Source organism: Rattus norvegicus, chromosome 15 (assembly GCF_021556685.1).
Source record: "Rattus norvegicus strain SHRSP/BbbUtx chromosome 15, alternate assembly SHRSP_T2T, whole genome shotgun sequence".
Lineage (NCBI taxonomy): Eukaryota > Metazoa > Chordata > Mammalia > Rodentia > Muridae > Rattus > Rattus norvegicus.
The window spans coordinates 53,401,090-53,421,219 of record NC_141548.1 but is presented as its reverse complement, the minus strand read 5'-3'; the positions used below and the strand labels follow the sequence as shown (position 1 = coordinate 53,421,219).

Below are 20,130 nucleotides of genomic sequence, written 5' to 3'. Positions count from 1 at the left end.
TTTGGGTCTGGAGCCTGTGCTGTAAGGACTTATTGCCACTGACATCCATTCCTGGTGCAGTGGCCTCCGAGGAAGCAGACAGCTCACTTTCCGTGGAAAGGGGCTAAGGCTTCACCTACAGGTCTCAGAGGGCCTGTGCTCCTGGGACTACCTCCCACACTCTCCTCTCCAGCTGCCAGTGCTCAGGATATGTCTCTGCAGAAGAACTCTGTGACATTAGCTGTCTGGCCAATGCTCCCCAGCTCTCCTTGTCCTGGGACCCTGGCAAGAAGTTGATCCTTAGTGTGAAGAGTGAGGATGGGGACAGCATCCAAAAGGTGAGCCTACTCAGAGAAGGCTGGCTTGGGAGGGCAGCCTGCTGCCCACTGGGGATGGAAAGATGAGGTCACCCGTGGCGACAGAGAATCCAAGGAACAATTAAAAGGAACTGTTCAGTGGGATGGGGGGGGGGCATTTGATCACTGTCATCCTGCCTGGGTTTACTGCCTGCGGGCCTTTCAATTCTAAGGGAAGGCAGGGAGGAGGGGGCACATGATATTCCTATGTCAGTGTCCACCATGCAGTCTGAATGTCAGAGGGACATTGGAAGGTATCAGCATCATGTGAAGATATTAGAACATGTGAGGTGATGCCTAGGACCAGAAACTACTTATAGTAGTCACAAAAATTATGTCAGGCCTTCCAGTACCAAGCATCTGAGCTCAGGGCAGGGATAGGCTATAACCACTGTGGTGTTGCCATGACTGCCATTAAGTCTTGATGTTTCTTCTCCTATGGAAGGAGTGGGAGCCAAAGCCTGGTCCTGTCAGGGTTGGCTACTAGACAGCTCTATCTTCTGTTGTTCATGGGTCACAGTGGTCTTGGTTTGGCTAGGCAGCAGATCTACGCTGAGGGGTTTCCCATTGACTTCCAAGCAGGATGCTTAGGGAGAGGAGGGGAAGAAGGGCCAGGGGGACCTTAAGTGACTCAAGCAGAGGGTCCAACTGGAATCTAGGTGCTCTGAAAGAGAATGTGAGAAACATAGACAGTTACCTGGGCAACTGTGGAGGAGGAAGCTATCTGGGCAGCTGTGGGGGAGGAATGGGACTTGAGAGAAATGGAGCTCATGTCATTAAGCGCTGAGCATCTGCAGAACTTGATGTGAGCTCTCCTGTCTTTCTCTGCTACCCTGCCCCACTCTGGTATCTGGTGCTGCATGTGTGCAGGAGATCCCAGAAACTCTGGGCCCTGACCTGCAAATCTCAGGGAGCGCTAGGGTCCACCTGGTCCAGTTTGGCCCCCGGGGCACCTTTGGTTTCATCATCTCCAGAGTGGACATGCTTGTCTCCTTGCTCCAAGGTAAGCTGAGGAAAGGGTATGGCTTTGCTCCCCAGAGAAAGATCAGGAAGGGTTCACTGAATGGCCCCTCATAAACCCCTCACTGTGTCTAAGTTTGGGGCATGAGAGTGTGACAGAGGCCCCCTCAAGGCCCATGCATTCATTAAAAAAAATGATTCCCAGGGCTGAGCCTCTTCAAAGATAGGACTGATGGGTGAGCATGTGCCTCCAAGTCAGGCCCAAGTCTCTACTGTGCCTTTCCCAATTATTCCAGGAACAACGGAATCCAGTCCCTCACAGAAACGACATCACAGGACAACAGGGCCAGAGCACCCCAACATTTATCACCAGATTCCGAATCCGGTGATCTGCCTAGCAGCTGGAGACGCGATCCTCTTCCAGCTCCATCTTCTTCCCCACAGTGAGTGCCACCTGGAGAGCTGGGACCCGCTCTCCTTCCTCCCCAACTCTCCAACCCACTCTGCCCACACAGGTGATCTCACATGGAGACTACATCTTGGCTGTGAGAAAGCCACCACCATCTACTACTGTACACCGCTCTCAACCCACTTGCTCGCGGCATCCCTGAGCCTCGGTTCCCTGGCTTTTAGTAAAGTGGAGCACATTTCTCAGTTTCAACATTCTGTGACTCTCCTGAAACCTAGTAACATTTCTATGCCTGGAGGATAGAGGGCAGCCACTGAGGGAGGCTGTACCGTCCCTTCCCTTGGAGCCTCATCTCATCCATCATTTTCAAAGCTGTGACGTTGTCAGCCTGCCATGCCTGGGCTCTGCAGAGCTGCTCCAAAGAGCCATGCTGCCTTTCCTGCTGGGCCATATTAGTCAATGATGAATACCTTCCTCAAAATGGTGAAAGCTTGCCTTTTAGAAAGCCTCACTTTTGGGTGTACCACCAAGCAGGCTTGATCCCCAACCCCCGACCCCGCACAAGCAGCCATCTGCTGATGGAGGAGAAAGGCTGGGTCCTTCTTGGTCCTGATCTCATCCTCTTTCCCTAGCTTCGTTCTAGTCACAGAATTAGTCCACCTCCCTCAGTGTATGCTAAGCTAAGTGACTCTCTCCCCAGGACTCTGTTGTGGAGTGGACTGATGTGCCTGGCTCCGAACGCCTCTGCTCTCACAGGGTGGTGTAGCTTATTGTCCCACCTGTGGCATCAAGGCTGTCTGAAGCAGGGACAGGCACATGGGGACTACAGTACTTAAGGCATAGGAATTGGGTTAAGAGGCAATAGCCCCAGAGTTGCAAGGTGATATGGGCCAGAGAGGAACATGAGCCTTAGAAACCAAGCTCTATGTTTACTCGTGTACACTGATTTCCCAGAATCCACTGGAACCTGGGAAACCCCACCCTCTTCACCGTACTGGAAGGGCCCATCTCAAGGAGAGTCACCTGCTGCCTCTGCCAGGGGTCTGGTTTTCCCTTTAGTTGCCTTGTTACCCTGCCATATCACAGCACCCAGTGAGCATCTGTCCATGATCCCTGTGTACTGAGCATCCTATATCTCACGTCTTAGAGAATCAGCTGGGCTCATTACAAAGCGCCTGGTGGCCACGCCCAGCTTATTCGACTCTGCAAGACTTGTGTGGGGAGAGAAATAGAAGAGCTTGCTTGACACCAAGATTAGTAAATCATTTCCTTAAATATACATCTCAGCTCTACCCACTCACCTTAAGGCTGAGTGATGAGCTCTGCTTCGGGGCTGCCCAGGTTGTATCTGGACCTCAGCTCCAACCCACTTGCATCCCTCAGACAGGTCAGCCAGTCACTACCCGGTGTACCAGAGGCAGCACCTGCTGAACAGCAACTCCCACTGGGACTTCGGCGCCTTCAGGAGATTAGGCCATTTAGTCCGAGAGACAAATCTCAGCCTCTCTAGGTAACACAGTTGAGTTGCCGGGGAACTGGGGATACGGGGGCGTTGCTGACCTTCCTGACAGAAAGCCAGGACAGAAAGAACCTAGATTGAGGACTGAGGAGTCCATCTGGAAAAGAGTTGGGCAGGATTAAGTGGTTCCAGGGTAGGCAGAGCCTCCTGGCAGCGTGGAGCATTGTGGGTACTTTGACTAGTCCAGACTGTTTTAATGCACTTAGAGTCCCTCCCATAGCCAACGATGCCACACTCAGCCCGGCTTGAACGGCCTATCAAGGCCAGCTCCCACATTCTGTCTCTTTACTCCCTAGGTTTGCCCATCAGTTCCTAGATCCAGGCACCTATGTGCTTCAAGACAACGGACAGCCGGAGAACATTGCAGTGGTGCTGGTGAAGGGGGAGGGGGCAGCTTGCGGTGCCGGCCTGTCTCCTGTGCAGCCCTCTTCTCCCTATCAGCTTGGTAGGCTCGGGGTCCTCAGGCACAGGGAGCTGACCCTAGGCCCAGACTGGACAATGATCACAGGTAACAATTCAGACATGGAAGCTGAGACCTGGTAGGGCCACTGGTGTGAGTCAGTCCTGTGACACTGGCTATAGCCCTACAGGTGACAAGTAAAACTTGGCCTTGAGTGAGAGTGTCCGTTGTACACAACGGAGTGGTCTTTCTCACCCTCCCTTCCTGCACCACCGAACCCATTGGTTCTGAGAACAGGACCATGATGAGAATAAGGTTCCACAGGAACTTTGACTGTGGCCTTCTCACCGTCTTTCCCGCTCATCCCCATCAGTCACAATCTCAGCTCTCTAGGTTGGATCTTGAGACAAGGAGACACCTAGCTTAGTGCACTGCTAGAAGATACTGCCCAATGATGTCTGAGGACCCCACACAAATTCGTTCCCTTTCCAACTGTCAGGGGTGCTACTGGCTGCTGGCTTGGCAACAGCTCTGCTCACTGGCCTTGGCCTCCTTCTGAAACCTGCCATGCCTCAGGCCTTGCCCACAAAGGCTTGGGAATCTCAGTGGAGAAGCGTGGGGCGGCCTCATACTCCTGCTGCGTATGTGTCATTTGTCTATGCACCTGCACTAGACCGGTCCCATGCTGTAAGCCCCACTTGTCCCTTCTATGAGCCAATCACTGTTGAACTTTGCCCTGGCCATGTACACCCTGGATAGAGCAACCCAGTGACCTATGAGGGGCTTCCCAGAGGGGCTTCCAGCAAGGCTGTGCCTGTACACTGAGGCCAGATCTTTTTTCCAGCCTCCTGTCCTGTGAATACCTTGGTCCTCAGGGCTCAGGGAAAGAAGCTGATTCTAGGGAGAAGGATGTGACTCGGGGTGCAGGTACCTACAAGTTTGCATAAGTTCCCTTCTCTCTGCCTCATTCCCACACCTTCACCAGGCATACCCTCAGGTACAGTACCTCATGTGTCTCTCACACCAATGGGCCATAAGAGACTTCATTCGTCCAGCTGAGCCTCCCACTGATTCTAATAAATGAGTGCTTCCAGGTGTTTCCCCTATTTTTACAGATAGAAAGACTGAGGCCAAGAACTACGAGTCTTCAGAGGTCCTCAGCAAGTGTGGTCCAGCTCCCTCATATCTTTGACAAAGCACTCTCCTTAGCAGAAGCCATCCTTATGGGCCTAGGGTCTTTTCTTGTGGTTTCCATTTGCTTTTCTCTGATGACTGAAGACAGTGAGTATTTCTCCACACACTTCTCGGCTATCTGCATGATCTTGAATGAAAGTCTAGGTGATTCTTTTGCTCATTTTCAATTGGGGTACACACCCTCAAGGTTTAGGACTTCTCTGTATATTCTGGATATTAAATCCATCATCACATGCATGATTTGAAAATACTTTCTGCAGTTCTCTAGGTTGCCTTCGTAATGTTTATGATGTCTTTCTTTCCTCACTTAAGTGGTATTGGAAGTAGTAGGAGACACGAAGATATTTGAGAAACAGACATCACACCCAGGAACTCCCAGAGTAGCTGGGAAAACAGAACACACACAAGACATTGTGTCTGGTAGTACTGGATGTGTTTCTTTTAGGTGCTGGGCATTAAACACAGTGCTTTGTGCCCATGGAATTATGTTCTATCACCGACCTGACCTCCAGCCATCAGCATCTTTGAGATATAATTATTTTAGGGTAAAAACGTCTGTACTGCATTTTTCCTTATTACTTCCTATGCTTTTGATATTAACAAGGAAAATTTTAATATTAAGAAGGATTTGCCCTATTTCCCTAACCCCTAAGGGTTTTATGGTTTTAGATTCTATATTTAGGTTTTTGGTCCATTTTGCTTTACTTCTGGAAGTCGAATTAGGTAAGAACACAAATCTGTTCCTTAACACACAAACATCCAGTTTTTCCAGAATCATTCGTTAAAAAGATTGCCCATGGTCTTGGAACCTTTGCTGAAATTGTCTGACCAAAGGATGTAAAGGTTTCTTTCTGGAATTTTGCTCTCCTCACTGGTTATGGACCTTCTGGATTTTCTATTTTTTCGTGAATCAGTTTTGGTAGGTTTTCTGTTTCTAGCAATTCGTCCATGACACCTCATTGATGCGATTTCTTGGTTTGGAATTGTCATAGTACTATGACATTCTTTTTGTCTCGTGAGGACATTAGTGCTGATGCCCTCATTTCACTTCTGCCTTTGGGAATCTCTTTGGAACAGACACTATTCTTTGCTATGCTCTTTGCATTCACTGCGTCATGGGAAGGCCGTCTCTAATCTTCCGTCTACCTCTTAAAGTATGTAGAAAATCAAAGAATAAAATGCAAAGCAAAGTTACAATAGCATAAGCCTTTAGCTCAAAATTTTTACTGTATTAGTCCCCCAAATGAGACTCAAAGTTAACTGGAGAGATTTCCTCATACTCTGAAGATTCTCCAGTTCACAGTCTGGGACTTTAAGTATAGAGTCATGAACAGTTGTTACAGCAAATATCAGCTTCTACAACTGTTTCCTTGCTAACCATTATTAAGGTCTTTATTTCCATAGCTTTAAGTGACTCTCTAGCTACAAGCTATACTATTCAGCATTCTTTTGTATCACCCTGCAGGGCTCATGTGAGCAATTCTACATGACAGGCAACATAGTAGCAGACTCCCTCTGCTCCTCATTCTCTGGGAATTCCATCACCGCTCCCTCACCTTTGAAGACCAGTGCTTCTGGATGCAGAATCCTGGTGCACAGTGTTTTTCTTCAGTGTTTTACATATTGCAGTCGGAAAGGGGCCTTTGGCATCCTATTTTACCTCGTGTAGAGCTGACTAGCTGGGTAAATAGTGAGTCAGGGGCAATAGAAAGCCACGACGGGACTTATGAGAGTTCAGTGGAGCCGGAAGCAGGGTAGGCAGGGATGTTGATAAAGTCACCCTAATTCTTCCCTTTCTGAAGCTGGCTGGGGTCACATTCCTTGACAAATAAGCACTGATTAAACTCAGTGCTTGGAGATGTGGGAGCACTCCTGGCAAGGGTGCTGGAGAAGGCCAGTTAGACCTGAATCCAAAGAGCATTGGCATCAAAGGGGGTGAGCACAAAACACTACAGCTGTGGGAACACAGATAGCAGTGGGAGCGCAAGTGGAGGGAGGGCTGAGCGTAAAGCAGCCAATGCCACTTGAGAGGAAAGCATGCGGCTCCCTCAGGAAGCCTGAGCCAGCTGTGCTGCAATCAAGGTCCTTTTAAGTCACAGCCACACAGAGGTTCTCATCTGGCACTTACTGCCCCTAAAGTGCTCAATCCCCTCTCCATTAAGCCTCACCCTCCTTCTCTAATGTGGCGTGGGATGGAAAGCAACTGTCTTTCTCCTGCAGGTGGCCTACACAGTCCCTAGGGAGAGGATAGCTACACCTCCCCAGTCAGGCCTTTACTGCTACCTGCTCAGCCACAGGTGTCACTCCAAGATCTCCCCCTATAGGGAAGCCACCCCAGACCCTGACACTGGAGGACTTCAGTGTGCGCACGCTCTATGACAAACTGGAGGACCAGAGCCTTCACCTAGCATCTCAGCTAAGCAGGCACAGGAAGGATGCAATGGCCTTCTATGAGGCTGCAAGCCAGCAGCTGCAGGGACTCCAGGTCAGTCCCTCTCCTGGGTAACCATTCAGAAAGCAACCACTGCTCTGTTGACAGCCGGAGTCCATGGGGGCCTTATTAATCAGAGGTAACACAGCTCTGATTCTTCCAGGACTTTCTGCATGGCCTCAGCCAGCCAGAACTTCCATCTCTGGTCATGGACAAACAGCCTGAGCCCTCAGGGGTCAAAGCCCAGGTGGAATCAGTTACTGGGGAGAAGGGTGAAGCAAGGGCTAGTCACACTGCAGCATCCCAGACAGGATCCTGGCAGTTCGCTCCAGGTGAGAGGTGGGTGAGGTTGGGTCAACAGTAGAGGCTGAGTATGCAGCTCCACTCAGTCACCTCATGTGCTACTCTGCACCCAATCACAGCAGTCAATATCCAGCCCATCATAGTCTGAGGGATCCATATAGCAGGGACACTATTATGTACTGCAAGCATCATGAGCACTCTAGGCTCTGATGTTGGGTGACTGGCCTTGGGGGGATTTATAAATTGGGTCAGACATTCATTGGAAGCCTTTCTCAATCCTGTCTAACACCCACACAGGGATTTGAGGCTTCTATGAACTTCCTTCCATACCAATTCTTTTCCTTGGACTTCTGACTGTGAGAAGGCCCAAGAAAGGCTGAAGCTGTAAAGCTGTATCCAGATGTTCCACTCTCCCAGCTCCTGACCCTGGGGTGCTTACTGAAAGGATGCATTTGGAAGCTAGATGAAGCCTATTTCCATCCCAGACCATTATGTACTATAAGGCAGAGAGTTGAGGATTTTCCTTGGTAAGGGACTGTGCTCCTCCCCTAATCAATAGGATATGAAATTCTATCAAACAGAAAAAGACGATTAATCTATGCTCAGGCAACATTTGCTCTATAGTCTAGGAAAACTGCTGAGAATGGAATGCTCTCCCTATCAAGCCCCAGGAGGCTATACAGGATATAGTGCCATCAAGTGTGGGGGACAGAGAGAGATGTGTCTGTAGGATTGTATGGTGAACACGGCTGGAGAAAGGCAGAGAAACCGTGGGGAAGTGTATAAAAAAACAGCCCATCTGTGAATGTTGTGTTCATAAACACAACCAAGAAACAGGGAAGAGATCACATGTACCTTCATGCACAGGGTACCTCCACAGGTGACCAAGGCTCTGTCCAAAGCATCTCACACAGTAAAGTGACCATCTCATGTAGAGAGTGATGGAGTCGGTTGTGGCACAAAAGGAAAAGACAATGAGAAGAGGAGGGGCATGTGCTTAGCCTCACACAAGGCTAGGAAGTCAGGAGCAGGGAAATTGGGAAATTGGGTATCATATGATGTATCTGTGGTGAGCTGAAGTGTTTATGTTGAGTCTTCTCTGTTGGGTCTTCTTCCCCAGGTTATACTCCAAGCATTTCTCCCTTGGGATTCCAGCCAGAGCTTAACAGAGCCATCACTGCCCTGGCATCTGCACTGTCTCAGGCACGTGTGTCACCAGTTGGGGCCAGCAGAAAGGTGAGAGGCTGCTAGAGGTAACTGAATACACATGTATAATCAGGACAGCCTGCCTGTCACCCTTGTCATTCTCTGGAGCTAAATGAGACCCATGGGCCTATGGTACTTGCATGTACCTGTGTCTGATTAAACAGATCGCCATGGAGCTAAGTGGACCCTACTGACCCATCATGTGCAAATGTCTATAAACAATATACATGAACAAGCACAACTTAACATACTCCCTTGCTTTCCCACGTGGCCATGAACTCTGGTTTGAAACCCTAGGCTCTGTTTCTTCTTGTAGACTACAACACTGTCTGTTCTTCTTAGGCCTCTAGTCACTGTGATGAGCAGCCTCACTCCACCAATCAGAAGGACTCACCCATGATGGGACAGTCTCCAGTCCATGACCAGGATCCTCAGAGCATAAGGTGAGGACAGACCAACTGGTCCATGAGAGGTGCTTCTAAGAACAAATTTTAGATCCCTGACTGTGGCTATCTCATTTTTCACAACATAATTTGGTTTGAAGCCTTAAGACATTAACATCCAACTGTAAGCTTTGGAGATGCTTTATGTCCACTGAGGTATTCCATGTGTTTTATGAAAAACTCCAGACTTCATGTTTCAGTCTACCTAATTCTTCCTCTCACTACCATGTATTGAATTTTTCCATGGGGATCTCTTCCTATCCTTCCCCAAGTCCCATCCATGGGCTGTAAGGAGCTCATTTGCTTATATAGACTATTTGTGTTTATTATATTGGTTTGTTTGTTGATTGTATGTGTGGGGGAGGATGTGGCACATGCATAGAGATCAACTTGTAGGAGACAGTTCTCTCCTTCCACAATATGGGTTGTAGGGACTGAAGTCAGATTGTTGGACTTGGTAGCAAGTATCCTTCACATTGAACCATCTCACTGGCCCGATTTTTCCGTGTGTAGTCTATTTCCCTTCATATGCTTTTAATGACAGTAAGGGTAATGACTGCTGACTGCTTACATTTCACAGTGATTAATGAATGCTTATCCAGTTTAATCCTTGCAACAACCATAGGAGGTAGATACTGCCACTTGCTTAATTGTAAAGGTGAGGACACAGAGTCTCATAGAGGTTAAGTAGCATTGAGTATGAGTATATGAGTCTCAAGCTCTGGGCATACTGATGGTTGGCTCAGTGTCCCCTCTAGCCTTCCATGGAAGACATAGCCTTCCTTTTAGAAACACCCGCTATGGGATTTCCTCAGGGAAGGGGTCTAGAGAGTGAACAAATAACTGATGTCCCCTTCAGGCAGGGGGATAGTTTGGATTCTCCTTCTAATATGGTAGTTCTCAACCTGTGGGTCATGATCCCTTTGAGAGTCAAATGACCCTTTCACAGGGGTCACCTAAGACAATCAGAAAACATAGATATTTATGTGTCATAACAGTAGCAAAATAACAGTTATGAAGTAACAGCAAAAAATAGTTTTATGGTTGGGGGGTCACCACAGTATTTGGAACTGAATTAAATGGTCATAGCATTAGGAAGGTTTAGAACCATTGCTCCAATATCATGGAATCTAGTCCTAGAGGACCTAGATAGGACTCTAGCAATAAGGGCTACTTAGTGCTAAATGGAAGGAAGGTTAAGCATCTGTAGATCTAGATTCCAGGATGGGCTCTGCTCCAACTGTTGTGTATGCTGACTGAAAGCTTTCTCCAGCCAGTTAGTCGTCTTAGAGACAAGTGGGATAATCTCATGCATAAGTCTTTGCCCTTATCCTCAATGCAGGATGCCCTGAGGTGTGGTGACACATGCCTGCAATACTAGCATATTGGAGGCTCTTAAAGGAGGATCATTATGAATGTGGGGCCAGCCTGAGGCAGATAGGAAGACCCTATCTCAAAATAAGAATAAAAGAAATCCTAAATGAAGAAGTCAGAAAAATAGGTCTGACAGCACAAAAATGATAAGAGGGAATAGATATACAAAAGTGAGACAATTCTAGTTTAGAGTTGTCTGCAAGGTTCAGCAAAAGGTCCAGGCCAATGGGATCATCAGAGATGGGTATTTAAATGAAAGTGAGGTCTTAAATGGCCATGAAGGGTGGAAAGTGTTCCTTGATAAAGACATAAGATGAGAACACTGAGATGTGAATCACAGCTGCCTTCTAAAAGGACCAAGATTTTGTTCTCAGAAACAGATCTAGAATCTATGGGAAGCATAGCACTGCTAAAAGCTGGTTCCAGTAGGGATCAACTGGCATGTTCTACACAGAAGCTTGAGACAATATAAGAGGACAGAGGACACATAAAGAGAGGGCAGGGTGTGACCATGTGACTACAGGACCACCATTCCCCTCCAAAGCCTGAAAGGGTTCATAGAGCATACCCAGCTCGGCCAGCCCCTGGACAGGAGTGAACAGTGGCTCTTGTTTATCCAGTTCACTCCTAGGTGGGCAGTCCTACTGCATGTGGAGCCTAAATGAGACCTTTCTTTCCCTCATCCAAAGGCCCCAGCAGGCCCCAGAACCTTTCCAGCTCTCCCAGGAAGACACTAAAGGAGGGAATGTTCAGACCCCAACTCCTGAGAAGTGGATCCTTGGGGCCAGACTCAGACCTAGGCCTGATGTTGACTTGCAGGTAGGGACAGCCCTAGAACTCGGGCCAATTTCTCCACTCACCTTTCCCCATCCAGGGTTCTGTGTGTCCCTCTGTCCTGATCATTACCTAGTCACTTTGCAAATCTAGAAGACAGTAATCGAGCACAACTTTGTAAAAACAGTGGCAAGGAGAGACACTTCATGACTAGTGAATACTGGTCAGGGAAATCAACCTGTATTTTGTAACCGGGACAATATTCTCAAGGACAGGAAATGGAAGTCCATGAGGCTTACAAGAATCTGCATGCAATGAGATAAACATTTCAGCTTCCACACACAAATCAGCTCGCATTCCCTTTTGTGGCTGATGTATTATACCTTAGAGAGTGTCCTCCAATACCATCCACATGATGAAAACGTTTGTGGCTAGTAATATTTGTCTACTGATCTATTAATAGACAGCTGGGATGATGCCATTATGAATTATCTTGGTTATCATGAATAACATTCAACAAACACAAGAGTGTAGATGTTCTCAATAGACTGGTTTTGGTGCTTTAGGATATATGCCCAGAAATGGGATTTCTGTATAGGTAATATGGTGGATCCATTCTGGAGAGGAGGCTTAGTTTTGTTTTTGAGTAGCCTCCAGCATACTTTCCACAATTGAGTAATCAATTCACATTTCCAGCACACACACACACACACACACACACACACACACACACACACACACACATATATATATATATATATATATATATATATATATATATATATATATATATATATATAACGTCTCTGTGTCCTTGCCAGCGATGAGATTTTTGTCACTTGATGACAGCCATTCTTCCTGGGGTGAGCCATCTTCTTGTACTTCCCTGACAATTTGTGACACTGCTTATTACTTTCACTTCCCCCTGTTTGAACGCATTACTGAGTTTGCGTTGTGTTTGTGCTGTTTGTTGCTGTATTGGGGTCATCATATATCTGGGACACTAAATCCTGGTCAAATGAATAATCCTTAGTTACTTCCTCCTGTGCTGCAGATCCATCCACGCTCTGTGGATCGGCTCCTCTGATATAAGGATGCATTCCTGCTGCTTTGCTGAGTGGTTTGTTCTGGTGCTTTGGCACACATATCCAAAAACTGTACCATTCTCAGCCCTAAAGCATCCCCCCTTGTGTTTCCTCTACTGCATTCATTGCTTCAGATCCTAGATTTAGGTTTCTGGTCTACTTTGAATATCTTTTTTTTTTCTTTTTTTGTAAGGACAAGGAACTCTATTTATTTCTTTTGTGGTGGATATACCCTTTTCCTTTCACTGATATTAATTCTTTCTGCCTTGATCAAAACCAAGGTTCCAACCTAGCCTGCCTCCAACTTCTAAGTAGCCTGTGGTGCCCATGAACTCTGATCTGCCTGCCTTTGCCTCCCAAGTGCTGGGATTGATTAAGGTGTACAGCACCATGCCCAGCTTATAGTATGTTTTATTATTATTATTTATTTTCCATGTGTGGGTGCTTTGCTTGCATATATGTAAATGTACCGTGTACATGCCTGAGTGCCTGCAGAGGTCAGGAGAAGGTGTTAGATGTCCTGGAACTAGAATTACAGTGGTTGTCAATTGCTACGTGAGTGTGAGAAATTGAACCTGGGTTGTCTGCAAGATTAACAAGGATTAACCATTAAACTCACTTCCCAGTTCTGTGTTGTATGTTTTAAAGTAAGGTATGATAACACCTCTGGTTGGTTTGTTTGTTTGTTTTTTTATCTCTGGCTTACTTTGACTACTTAGGGTCTTTTTTTAAATCTCTATTCAAATTTTGTGGTTTTTCTTATATGTGTATTTGTGGGAATAACAACATTAGTATTTTGACAAAAACATACATGGAGTCAGTACATAACTTTGAAAAGTATGGACAGTTTATCAATGTTAATTCTTCTAATTCATGAATATGGGATCTCTCTCTCTCTTCATCTTTCCTCCTGCCGTGTGTGTGTGTGTGTGTGTGTGTTTGTGTGTTGTACACATAAATGTATGTACATGTGTGTGTTTGACTATAAATGCACATGTGCCACAGAACAGAAGACTGAAGGCTGTAACCAGCACATGGATGCTGGAACTCGAACTCATTTGTCTGTTTTGAAACCTCATCTCAGGCCAGCCTTGAATGCATGTCAATACTCTTGCTTCAAGCTCCTGTGTTCTGGGATTACAGGCCAAAGCTGGCTTAACTTCTTGTCTAGTATCACTCCATGAGAGCTTTAGCCAAGACTTAGCACTCTAATCAGCTCTTTCAGGGGGTCTCTAACATTTATTTTTCAGGTGAGCATACTGACAGCCCCAATGTGGGCTCTATAACTAGGAAGACTGTGCAGTCATAGTCCTTGATGATCCCTCAGTGCCAGGAAGAACACAGGGACCCTGGGTGACCTGTATTCCATGGCCCCAGCTATGCCTTTCTCTACCTACCATCCTCCACTTTTCTAATGAAATTCCATGCTGCCAAATTTTAACTATTTCCCACAGCAACCTAAAATCTGTTCAGACACCATCTCCTTGTGTGTCTGTCTTTTTTGATAGACTACAAACTCATAGAATCTCCCTAATGGAATCCCAAAACATTATCTTTTTTTTTTTTTTTTTTTACCTTTATTTTTTTTTTTATTTTTTTTTTATTAACTTGAGTATTTCTTATATACATTTCGAGTGTTATTCCCTTTCCCGGTTTCCGGGCAAACATCCCCCTCCCCCCTCCCCTTCCTTATGGGTGTTCCCCTCCCAACCCTCCCCCCATTGCCGCCCTCCCCCCATAGACTAGTTCACTGGGGGTTCAGTCTTAGCAGGACCCAGGGCTTCCCCTTCCACTGGTGCTCTTACTAGGATATTCATTGCTACCTATGGGGTCAGAGTCCAGGGTCAGTCCATGTATAGTCTTTAGGTAGTGGCTTAGTCCCTGGAAGCTCTGGTTGCTTGGCATTGTTGTACTTTTGGGGTCTCGAGCCCCTTCAAGCTCTTCCAGTTCTTTCTCTGATTCCTTCAATAGGGGACCTATTCTCAGTTCAGTGGTTTGCTGCTGGCATTCGCCTCTATATTTGCTGTATTCTGGCTGTGTCTCTCAGGAGCGATCTACATCCGGCTCCTGTCGGTCTGCACTTCTTTGCTTCATCCATCTTGTCTAATTGGGTGGCTGTATATGTATGGGCCACATGTGGGGCAGGCTCTGAATGGGTGTTCCTTCAGTCTCTGTTTTAATCTTTGCCTCTCCCTTCCCTGCCAAGGGTATTCTTTTTCCTCATTTAAAGAAGGAGTGAAGCATTCACATTTTGATCATCCGTCTTGAGTTTCGTTTGTTCTAGGGATCTAGGGTAATTCAAGCATTTGGGCTAATAGCCACTTATCAATGAGTGCATACCATGTATGTCTTTCTGTGATTGGGTTAGCTCACTCAGGATGATATTTTCCAGTTCCAACCATTTGCCTACGCCAAAACATTATCTTAATGCTTGGTGGGTATGCAGTAAGCATTTCTTTAAAAATTTTAAAAATGGCTTATTTTTTATTTCATGTATATGAGTGTTTTCTAGCATGTATGTCTGCACCATGTGCATATCTTGTGTTCATAGTGTTCAGAAGAGAGCGTCTGATTACTTGAAGCTGGTTTATGGATAGTTCTAAGCCCATGTGGGTGCTGGGAACTAAACCTAGGTTTTCTAAAAGAGCAACAAGTGTTCTTACCTGCTGAGCCAATCTCTCCAGGCCCCCAAGAAATATCACTTTCTCTATGAGTGCATGAATAAAGAATGATGCATAGATGCATAGGGAGAGAGGGGGTGTATGGGTAGTGGATGGGAACATAGATAGGTTGAAGTTTGAGAAGTTGAGTAAATGGGCAAATAAGTTGATAGACTGTGTGGATGGATGGAGGGATGATGGATACGTAAAGGGATAAATGGATGAAGGGTAGGTGAATGGATAGTGATTTGAGTGAATCGGCAGAGAGGGTAGATGGATTGATGGATGGATGGATGGATGGATGGATGGATGGATGGACGGACAGCTAACTGGATAAACATTCTTTTTTTTTTGGAGCTGGGAACTGAACCCAGGGCCTTGTGCTTGCTAGGCAAGCGCTCTACCACTGAGCTAAATCCCCAACCCCTTGGATAAACATTCTTGATACCATCTTATATCTCAGGCTTTTGTAAAATGCTATTCTCTTTGCTTATATTATCTCTCCCCTCCCCACTCCTCCCAGGTAACTCCTGTCCGGCTTATAAAATTCATTTGGAATTTCCTCTCTCTAATCTAACTTCCAGGTTAGGTGTCCTTTCTGCTCCTTCAGCCTAGCACATCCCTTTGCAATAGTCTTTCCTGGGGGTCTGGGTTGACTCATGAGTCTCTGCACTACATGAGAGCATCCCACATGAGTGGTGCTTTGAAGCACAGTAGGAAACATTTTAAGGAAATGATTAGGGAAGTAAAAGTGACGAGGAGCTGGCTGGAGATGAGGCTCAGTGATGGAGAGGTTTCCCAAAGAGCCTAGGCTTAGTTCTTCAGCATCAAATACAGTTCGCTGCTGCTTGCAGTGGCACACATCTGCCTGGGCTACAGGGATACCCAAGGAAGAAGCTATTCCGTTCAAAAGTCCAAGGTCAGTCTTGGAAAGATAACAAGGCTGAGCCCTATAAGAAAGAAAGAAAACAAACAATGGTTTTTAACTTTTAGAAAAAGACATGGCAAGTGGAAAAGGCGCTGGATGAGCTGAATGAGGAGTTCTTTTGGCTCAGTGCTCAAGCCTTGGAGCTCCAGAAAAAGGATGGCAAACTGGACCAACTCCCTCTAGGTGAAGAGAACACCTCTATGGTAAGCCCAGCCAGCGAGCATCTCGGCTCCTCCAGTGTCACAGGGGGAGCTTATAGTATCAGAGCCCCTTGCACAGAGATGGGTTATGACCAGAGCATCTAGTAGTCATGGTTGCATGCTGTGTTTTGTTTGGCACATGAAAGGCTGAGTGAGAAAGACTGGGGGCTGAGGAGACAAACAGGGAAACTTCTGCACTGAAGCTGGAGTATAGTTCTCTAAGGACATTCATAGCTAGAACGATTGTAGAAACAGATTAATAGAAAAAGATAGCTGTTGTACTAGGTTCAGTGGTGCTGTAAACTCAGGGTCTGGGATATGGAGGCAGAAAATCAACATGGCTTAACATGCAAAGGCACTTGTGGAAACTGAAGCTTGGGTCAATGTCATTCCTGGAACCAAGATGGTGGAAAGAAAGAACTGACTCCTATTCTTGTCCTCTGATCTCCATCGCATATAATAATAATGCATATACTCACAGACACAGAGAGACACAGAGACAGACAGAGACAGAAAGACAAACACACAGACAGAACAACAGGCAGGTGTGCACACACACACACACACACACACACACACAGAGAGAGAGAGAGAGAGAGAGAGAGAGAGAGAGAGAGAGAGAGAGAGAGAGAGCTTGGAGGCCAGCCTCAGCTACATAGCAAGTAACAGGCCTAAGCTAGGAGACTCTGTTTTAAAAGATTGTTGTAGATGTTGCCTCGTTGACAGGGCATGCTTCTGGTCCCAGGGACTTTCCACAATCCGTGTCTTCTGAGTTTTCCTGCCTTGACGGAGGCCTCTAGAAAAGAAGACATAAGAAATACTACAGGAGAACAAGATGAGGGGCATATATGGTCAGGCAGTGAGTCTGCAAGAGTGTGAGGCTCTGTTGAAGCTAGCAGCTGGATGGTGGGCTTCATGATGAGCCCAGGGTCTGTTTCCTCTCCAAGCTCCCCTTCCTCTGCTTCAGTGGTCAGTTGTGAATCTAGTTCCTCCTGTGGAGAACCAGGTTCAGGATGCTGCATTCATTCCCTGGATCAGGGAATGGCAGAAGAGAAGAGACTCGGTGAGGGCATAGCAACAGGGAAACTTTATCCTTATTAAATATTCACTAAAAATACTCTTAGAGGTGAGAAAGGAACAAACAGGTTGGGGCGAGGGGCTATATTATGGATGACATTTAACTATTAATTATCCCAAATGATTTATATATGTGGGCTATCTAGTGATTTAATTGGCTGTTATCTGACTCTTTCATGGCGAAAGCTAGGCACACTGTGTTTCCACTGAGTGATTTTGGTCCCTAGAGGAATTTCTAGATACATTCTTAGGAGTGAGGAATGTTGGTATTCACAGAGCATCAATGTGACAAAGGGTGGTGGGAAGTGAGGACTCTTGGACATCACATCTCCTTGTTCTACATCTCCCCTGTCCTAAAGAGCACAGAGGCACTGATGCTGGAAGTCCAAAGGATCCACCTGGCTCAGAGGATTGAGGATTTGGAGTGGGAGCTCTCCCTGCTCCTCCAGTCTTCCACCAGCAGCTCAAGGGCAGAAGGGAGTCAATTCAACTTCAGTGATTGCCAGCATGTTCCTGAGTCACCAAGGATGCAAAGATGGCCACCTGTAGGATGTCCCTTCTACACCAAGGACACAACTACATCACCATGTTAGGATGGAGTGGGTACCTGAGGCTGGGGCCTCTGAGTGGGTACCTGAAGCTGGGATCTATGCTGGTTTAGAGGTCCCTTTTTGAGAACACCCTGATTTCTGCCAGGAGATTACTTCAGTATGTGCTAAGCTTTGATTTGATCTTTTGGGGTGAGAGATGACTAAGTTTCCTATGATGAAAAAAAATCAATGAATGCTCCCAGCATCCCCTGTCTAAAGCACCACTCACTGTTCTCTGTCCTGCAGTTGTCTAAAGGTTGCTTAGGCACCAGCTGCAGGGGAAGAAGCGCTGTGGGTGGGCCCTGGAGTACAGTAGAGCACATCCCACTCTCCTTACATTCCTGCTGAGTTTCTAACGCCTTAGTGTACTTTCTGGAAGCCCAGGCTGCCACTTCCCATTCTGGCTAGAGCTGGCCACCTGGATGGCAGAGAGGTAGGGGTACCCAAAGAGTGAGACACATTGAGGGCCTCCAGTGCCAGAGACTCCTGACTCAGAGTTACTGCCACACTGCACTCTCAACTCTCTGCCTCCTGGATTATGATCCTTGGCACTTTCTCTGCTTTTTGAGGAGTTTCTTCATGGGCAGGGCTTCCTTCATTGTCTTTTTCCTAGAGAGAGCCACAGCACCTGAACAATGCCTCCGCTGTCACACCTGTATGTGTGATTCTCATGTTAGTTATCTATGCCATGTCATGTGGCCCTTCCTTCTGGATGAGTTTCTCAAACACAGTGTGTCTTCCTTCTTTGGGGAACTATACACAAACACATATAAATGCACACAGATGTTCATACACTGTCTCCCATAGGAACATAGAAACAAACACAAATATATTTACAAGCTTACATGGTGACACAGAAACTCACACTCAAGTGGCCCATAGAGTTTGTTTGAATGTAGCTGACATAGGGCATCGCTGTTAGACAGATAGGACCATTAGTCATCCAGTAGCATGACTCTGGTGCCATGCTCTGTAGACCTTCAAGAGCCACAGTGGCGAGCCATCATTTGGAAGTGGCAGGTTCATATTCCAGCAATATGACAACAAAGCCCATGTTCTTACAGAAGCATAGTCCCTAGCAATGCACTTAGCTCATAGGTTTGGAAGCCCTAGATTAGAATGCCACAATTGTCCAGCCCCCGCCAATGGCCTCATGAGAAATGGCTTTGCAATGACTGGAACATATGTGAAGAGATTGTGTCATGGGATAGGAAGCCAGTCAGAGTCAGAGACTAGGTTTGCACTGTTTATAGCAACATGTACTTTTGGAGACTGACTAAAATCCCTTGCGAACAACATTAGCCTCTCCCGAGGGAGAGAATCATTTGATCTAATCACTTTGCATTTCTCTTGAAAGCTCTACTCCTCAAATCTCCCACATACTAGAGACAAAGCTTCCAGCACATGAACCTTAGGGCACACACTCAAGCCATATTAAACCATAACAAGGGTCAAAGACTTGTCTTTGTATTCCTAGAAGCAGGCGCAGAGGTTCAAATTCAGCTCCAGCTCTTAGCTGACTCATGACCTCAGCCAAGTTTATCAACCTCGTATGGCTTTGTTTTTTACCTCTAAGTGTGCACAGTGGTGGCGACCTCCTCCAAGGCTGGTGGGAAGGGCTTTGCAGGTATGCAAAGCTTACAGAACTGTCTTAGCATACAGGGCATGCAAATAAATCTAGGCTTCTATTACTATTTTATTTGGTTTATATTAAAACTCATTCAAGGTGTATTTTTATTGGCAACCTACTATCTATAAGACACTATTCCAGCACCAGACCTGCCCTCTCTAAGACCACAAGCTAACATGAAAGTGGACTGTGGCGCTGGAGAGATGGCTCAGCGGTTAAGAGCACTGACTGCTCTTCCAAGGTCCTGAGTTCAAATCCCAGCAACTACATGGTGGCTCACAACCATCTGTAATGAGATCTGATGCCCTCTTCTGGTGTGTCTGAAGACAGTTAGTGTACTCATATACATAAAATAAATAAATAATTCGTACAAAAACAGTGCTGAGTGTCACTGTGTCACCTTAAACTCTAGATCGTCCCTCCTCAGCCTCCTGAGGGTTGAGATTTTAGATATGAGATACATGTCTGGGTGGATGTCAATTTTAAGTATTTGAAAAAAGTGGTAGATTCACAAGAAGGCAGAACCCAAAGGGCAGCTAGGAAGCCTCTGTTGAACAACTGATAGTCAAACTGAATTTAGAACCCCGAGGCTAAACACAAAAGTTTCCAGGC

General features: G+C 46.4%; 1 protein-coding gene across 7 annotated transcripts; it reads left to right on the top strand.

Annotated features, from left to right (window-relative positions):
* The first annotated feature begins 424 nt into the window (after positions 1-424).
* LOC102554611 (uncharacterized) lies at positions 425-19,892 on the top strand. Of its 7 annotated transcripts, none has more exons than XM_087587126.1 (14): positions 430-589; positions 1,206-1,338; positions 1,592-1,738; positions 3,088-3,214; positions 3,520-3,731; positions 4,123-4,264; positions 4,468-4,550; positions 7,142-7,302; positions 7,412-7,580; positions 8,672-8,787; positions 9,100-9,200; positions 11,264-11,393; positions 16,087-16,224; positions 17,658-19,892. In XM_087587126.1, the coding sequence occupies exons 1-14, from the start codon at positions 569-571 to the stop codon at positions 17,889-17,891; spliced, it is 1,914 nt and encodes a 637-aa protein (XP_087443252.1). In that variant the 5' UTR covers positions 430-568; the 3' UTR covers positions 17,892-19,892. The 7 variants fall into 7 exon arrangements, 5 of the variants coding, with proteins under 5 accessions (XP_087443253.1, XP_087443252.1, XP_087443250.1 ...); XM_087587124.1 differs by having other exon boundaries at positions 434-625; XM_087587123.1 differs by having other exon boundaries at positions 445-620.
* Positions 19,893-20,130: the final 238 nt, after the last annotated feature.